The sequence below is a fragment of the Dipodomys merriami genome, unplaced genomic scaffold, assembly GCF_024711535.1.
Source record: "Dipodomys merriami isolate MVZ:Mamm:240054 unplaced genomic scaffold, mDipMer1.0.p SCAF_14, whole genome shotgun sequence".
In the NCBI taxonomy this organism is placed as follows: domain Eukaryota; kingdom Metazoa; phylum Chordata; class Mammalia; order Rodentia; family Heteromyidae; genus Dipodomys; species Dipodomys merriami.
The window spans coordinates 3,240,667-3,246,352 of record NW_027202715.1 but is presented as its reverse complement, the minus strand read 5'-3'; the positions used below and the strand labels follow the sequence as shown (position 1 = coordinate 3,246,352).

Below are 5,686 nucleotides of genomic sequence, written 5' to 3'. Positions count from 1 at the left end.
TCTATGAAATTTCCAAGTGGATCCATGACTCGAGTGATATAATGCCAGCCTTGAGCAAAAAAGCTGACAGTGCCCAGCCTGAGTTCAAGCCCTAGTACCAACACCCCCCCACCCCACCCCACCCCACACACAAGAAAAAAGCTTTAAAAAATGAACTTTTCCCCATATTTTAAAGCTTTTAAAATTTGATGGATCAAATAAAATATCTTCAGAGCCTCTGGGTCACCAGTTTGTAGACTTTATTCAAGAAGCACTTTGCAGGGGCTGTCCACAAAATACACATTCACTAACTTGAGATGATGGGAAAAAGTTCTGCATACAGGTATATTCCCACATTCTCAATGTATAGGTGTAAAGGACTTCAAGTGCAGGAAAAAGAGGTCTTTGTCCATATTAGACAAATCAGGAAGTGCAGAACACCCAAAATCTGAAGGAAAATAAGTGAGGAAAGGAAGGAGCCACGTGCTGGTGGCTCACATCTATAACTCCTAGCAACTCAGAAGACTGAGATCTGAGGATGACGGTTCGAAGCCTGCCAAGACATAAAAATTGTCTATGGTAAGTGCTTGCCTAACATTGGAGAGGCTGTGGGTTTTATCCCCAACATCACCAAAATAAAAAAAATTAAGGATGTGGAGCTGTGGCTCAAGTGGTTGAGCCTTGAGCTGAAGAGCTGAGGGACAGCGCCCAGGTCCAGAGTTCAGCCCCACGACTGACAAAAACAAAAAACAAAAAAAAAAAAAACAGGGCTGGGAAGGTGGCTCAGTGGTAGAGTGCTTGACTTGCATGCATGAGGCCCTGGGTTCGATTCTTCAGCACCACATACGCAGAAAAAAAAAAAAGCCAGAAGTGGTGCTGTGGCTCAAGTGGTAGAGCACTAGCCTTGAGCTGAAGAGCTGAGGGACAGCACCCACGCCCAGAGTTTAGGCCCACAACCGGACCCAAAAACAAAAAAAAACAAAAACAAAAATTAAGAAGGTACTTTTTTTTAGAACATAACATCCAAGTTCTCTTCCATGAATTTTATTCAAACTAAATCATAATTTTCATCCAGAATATGATTCCAAGGAGTGTTCTGCCTCATTTTGCCATATGAACAGAGCATGGCAGTGCAAACATCTCCAAAACATTCAGAAATGACAGTTCAATCGTTGAAAATGCTTTTCCATTTTCAACTAAGGTGAGATTTGTTAGGAAACCTCTGTAACAACTTATTCATTTTGTGGGGAAGTAAGCTTCTAGAATCTCCCAGGGTATCCTGGAGTGCTTTCATCTTTCCTGCTTCCTAGAGTGAGAAAGAGAGAGAAAAAAAAGTTACAATTCCAAAGTTTTGGCTTATCGAGGCCCATAGCTTTCACAATGCTCCAAACACACTGAGATATTAACTAACTCCAATAAATTTATACCCATTGCTTTCAACCAAAATGACTTGTGACCTACAAATGATGGTATGATCCAAAGCTACTATGCTAGCTAGTAATTAAGTAGAGGCTGGAAAGCAACATGTCTGCAGATACCTTCACTCTCTTTAACTATCTGAGCAGGAATTTAAATTTTTCCAAGGATGCTGCTTGTTCTATTTTTTTCCCCATTCATTACTTCAGTTGGCAAAGCTCTGTAGTACGGATATCAATGCTAACCTCACTATATACAAAGTAAACCAAATGAAGCCGGGCACCGGTGGCTCATGCCCGTAATCCTAGCTACTCAGGAGGCTGAGATCTTAGGATCGAGGTTCAAAGCCAGCCCGGGCAGGGGCCATGAGACTCTTATCTCCAATAAATCACCAGAAAACCGGAAGTGGCACTGTGGCTCAAGTGGTAGAGCACTTGTCTAGAGCTAAAGAGCTGAGGAACAGCGTCCAGGCCCAGAGTTCAAGCCCCACGACCAACAACAAAAACAAACAAGCAAAGCAAACGTTCGGAAGAGCTTTGGGAACTCCAACTTTGCCTATCTGGCATAGTATGACTGAGAACAGGCTTTTCCGCTGCCACCCAACAAAAGTTGGAACACTAATTGTGTGTGTGTGTGTGTGTGTGTGTGGTGTGTGTGTGTGTGTCCCAAGGCTTGAGAACTCGGAGTCTGGGTTTTGTCCTTGAGCTTTTCTTTCTTTCTTTTTTTTTTGGCCGGTCGTGGGGCCTGAATTCTGGGCCTGGGCGCTGTCCCTCAGCTCTTCAGCTGAAGGCTAGCGCTCTACCACTTGAGTGTCAGCCCCACTTCCAGCTTTTTCTGCTTATGTGGTGCTGAGGAATTGAACCCAGGGCCTCATGCATGCAAGTCAAGCGCGCTACCACTGCGCCACCTTCCCAGCCCCGTGCCTGAACTTTTCTTTCTCAAAGCTAGCACTCTAACACTTGAACCATAGCTCCACTTCCAGCTTTTTGGTAAGTAACTGGCGATAGGAGTCTCAGCCTCCTGTGGCTGGGATACCACCAGGCTCCTCATCATTCTCTTTCCCAGAAGGGTCCCAGGACTTGCTACCTGAGCCCTCGCGGCACAATCCAAGAAGTCCCGGATCTCTTTCCTGCACGCCTCGTCGCGGAATTCATTCTTCTTCCAGCAAGCCATCATCACCGACATCTCCGTGACACAGGTCGCCTCTAGTGGGGAAGAACTGGGGCACTTTAAGTCCCAAGAAAACCTGACTCTCCCGCCCTCCTCCGGTTCCGCTCCGAATGCTCACCGCCCTTCTCCCGGCGCCGGTCGCCGACGCGATTAGCTAGGATGAGGGGCTTGTTAGGCTTCAGTACCGGTTTCCGCGGGTTCCCAATGCGCACCAGGCGGCCCCGCAGACTGGGGGTGGCCATTTTGCATTACACTCCCAGCAAGCTCCGCGGCGCCTCCCTGCGTGACCCCGCGTGACCCCTACGGGCTGGACGGGACTGGGGCGGAGCTTGCGGAAGGCGGTGTCTTGGGCCTTGGGCTTCTCAGGCCTCTGAAGCCCACGGAGTGAGCGCTGGGCCCTCGAGTCGGAGTCTGTACCGAGAGGAGGCTTCCGGGAGAGGACGGGGATTAACACGGGCAAAGGTCGAGAGAATGGAGTGAAACAAAAATGAGGTGGTTTCTTTTTGTGTGTGTGTGTGTGCCGGCCCTGGGGCTTGAATTTGGGGTATAGGTGCTGTTCCTGGGCTTTTTTGCTCAAGGCTAGCGCTCGCTCTGCTTCTAGCTTTCTCGTGATTAGTTGGAGGTAAGTGTCTCATGGACTTTCCTGCCTTCGACCTTCACATCTCAAGCCTCCAGCTCTAGTGGTTTATTGGAGATCAGAGTCTCACAGACTTCTCTGCCCAGGCTGGCTTTGAACCATGATCCTCAGATCTCAGCTTCCTGAGTAGCTAGGATTACAGGTGTGAGCCACCAGCGCCCACTTAAATTGTCCGTGGTAATTGTGCAAAATGGGTTCACTGTGGTATTTGCCATATACTTATGTACATAGGGAAATTAGATTCTCTCCATTGCTTTAAAAGGGTTTTTAAGGACTGGAGGCGTGGCTCAAGTGGCAGAACATCCCAGGGCACCGAGTCAAAACTCCAGTACCCCCCCACACACAAAAAAGTTAATATGCTAACAGCTTCAAGAACATTTATTTTTATTTTTACTAACTTTAGGATGCTGAAGACAGAAAAACTAAGCTAATTTCGTGTATGTTTGTTTTTGGGTTGTGGGGCCTGAACTCTGGGTCTGAGCGCTGTCCCTCAGTTCTTCAGCTCAAGGCTAGCGCTCCACCACTTGAACCACAGAGCCACTTTCCGCATTTTGTGCCTATGTGGTGCTGAGGAATCGAACCCAGGGCGTCATGCATGCAAGCCAAGCACTCTACCACTGAGCCACCTTCCCAGCCCCAGCTAATTTATTTTCTAACAACCGCTACTTCGTTTGCTCTTTTGTAGGGCTCCTTTGTGTGGAGGGATTTAAATGCGTTCCAGTATGTCATCTTGTTTAATCCTTTCACCAGCCTTGTGAATCTACTTTGTAGTATCATTCCTATTTATAATAGAGGTGGACTTCCAATCAGGTGCTTCATCAGACTTAGTTAATTTGGGACTGTTTACAAAAGTCAGTCCAAAGATGTGCCAGAACTCTGCAGGCATATGTAGATGAGCTTCAAGAACTGTTTGTGGTAATGGAAGCATAACTCGAGCATGCAGCTCATGACGACGCCGGAGGAGCAATATTTACTTGGATATGTATACTTAGTGTTAAAAGTAATTTATCATAGATATTTGGAACCTTCCCACCAATAATTGCATAGTTGTTTTTTTCCTCAATCTGTCCGTATATGTAAGAAAGGTCTTCCCTGACTTTTCAAACTATCATCAATTTGTTCTGTTTGTTCAGAGCACCTGAATTTGTTCTGTTTATGGCCTTGGTCAGGCCAATACCCACTTTTAATTATAATAAGGTACTGTAAGAGAAGGGATCTTGGGAATCTTGTTGGTTGCTCAATCTCCAGTGCCTTGAATAGTACCAATAAATATTCATTAAGTGAACAAATGTCTTTTTTTTTTTTTTTTGGGTCTGGTCGTGGGGCCTGAACTCTGGGCCTGGGCACTGTCCTTCAGCTCTTCAGCTCAAGGCTAGCGCTCTACCACTTGAGCCACAGCGCCACTTCTGGCTTTTTTTCTTTTTGTTTATGTGGTGCTGAGGAATTGAACCCAGGGCCTCATGCATGCAAGGCAAGCGCTCTACCACTGAGCTACCTTCCCAGCCCACAAATGTCTTTTTTTACACAATTCTTTTTTTTTTTTTTCTTTTCCCCCCAGTCATGGGGCTTGAACCCTGGGCCTAGGTGCTGTCCCTCAGCTCTTCAGCTCAAAGCTAGCACTCTAGCACTGGAGCCACAGCACCACTTCCAGTTTTCTGAGTGGTTAATTGGAGATAAGTTTCATTGCCTTTCCTGCCCGGGCTGGTTTTGAATCGTGATCCTAAGATCTCAGCCTCCTGAGTAGCTAGGATTACAGGCGTGAGTCACCAGCACCTGGCAACAAGTCTTTGATTTTATCTTAAAAAAAAAAAAAAAAAAACACCAGAAACTAAGTAAAAAGCAATTTATTATACAAAATAACACCTGAGATAGCAATATTTGGCATCATAAAGGCATCATCAGTCTTTTGCTCCACCCTCCCATTCCAGCAGCATAAATAGACTGTATCAGATACTTTACCACCAGTAATCACAACACTGCTATACACAGTGCAGGCTGAGCCCCAAACCAGAGAAAATGCACATTGCTTGCTTTTCTCATAGAGAAATGAAGCTTTTAATTGGTAAGTATCATGTGACTAATTCTAGTTCTTTCCCATTCAGAAAGATAGCACCTGATTTGCCCTGTTCTTTTGTGAATACTGATATGGTGATAGGGAAAAGGAGAAGTCAGTTTCAGGAACAATCATACAGAAATTGGCCCACTTTGTACATAAAAGTGCTAAAGAGGGGCTGGGAAGGCGGCTCAGTGGTAGAGCACTTGCCTTGCATGCATGAGGCCCTGGGTTCGATTCTTCAGCACCACATAAACAAAAAGAAAAAAGCCAGAAGTGGTGCTGTGACTCAAGTGGTAGAGTGCTAGCCTTGAGCTGAAGAGCTGAGGGACAGCGCCCAGGCCCAGAGTCAGGCCCCACGACTGGACCCCCCCCCCAAAAAAAAAGTGCTAAAGAAACACTAATAGTGAGCTAGTATAATTAGACAAGAT

General features: G+C 46.1%; 1 protein-coding gene and 1 long non-coding RNA gene across 2 annotated transcripts; one reads left to right on the top strand and one right to left on the bottom strand.

Annotated features, from left to right (window-relative positions):
• Nucleotides 1-221: 221 nt before the first annotated feature.
• Nucleotides 222-2,818, bottom strand: Chchd1 (coiled-coil-helix-coiled-coil-helix domain containing 1). Its single transcript, XM_070020583.1, has 3 exons — nt 2,684-2,818; nt 2,482-2,600; nt 222-1,285 (listed from the first exon to the last, which is right to left on the bottom strand). The coding sequence occupies exons 1-3, from the start codon at nt 2,805-2,807 to the stop codon at nt 1,172-1,174; spliced, it is 357 nt and encodes a 118-aa protein (XP_069876684.1). The 5' UTR covers nt 2,808-2,818; the 3' UTR covers nt 222-1,171.
• Nucleotides 2,819-2,916: 98 nt separating this feature from the next.
• LOC138825685 (uncharacterized) lies at nt 2,917-4,491 on the top strand. Its single transcript, XR_011371489.1, has 2 exons — nt 2,917-3,057; nt 3,888-4,491. It is a non-coding gene; the product is annotated as an uncharacterized lncRNA (long non-coding RNA).
• Nucleotides 4,492-5,686: the final 1,195 nt, after the last annotated feature.

What these genes read in the sequence shown, in the direction of transcription:
- Chchd1 (XM_070020583.1), bottom strand. Translation starts at nt 2,807, where the DNA reads ATGGCCACCCCCAGTCTGCGGGGCCGCCTGGTGCGCATTGGGAACCCG. An exon ending in CCGGCGCCGGGAGAAGGGCG is followed by an intron (nt 2,601 to 2,683) that starts GTGAGCATTCGG and finishes CTTCCCCACTAG; the next exon opens with AGGCGACCTGTGTCACGGAG. An exon ending in ATTGTGCCGCGAGGGCTCAG is followed by an intron (nt 1,286 to 2,481) that starts GTAGCAAGTCCT and finishes TTCTCACTCTAG; the next exon opens with GAAGCAGGAAAGATGAAAGC.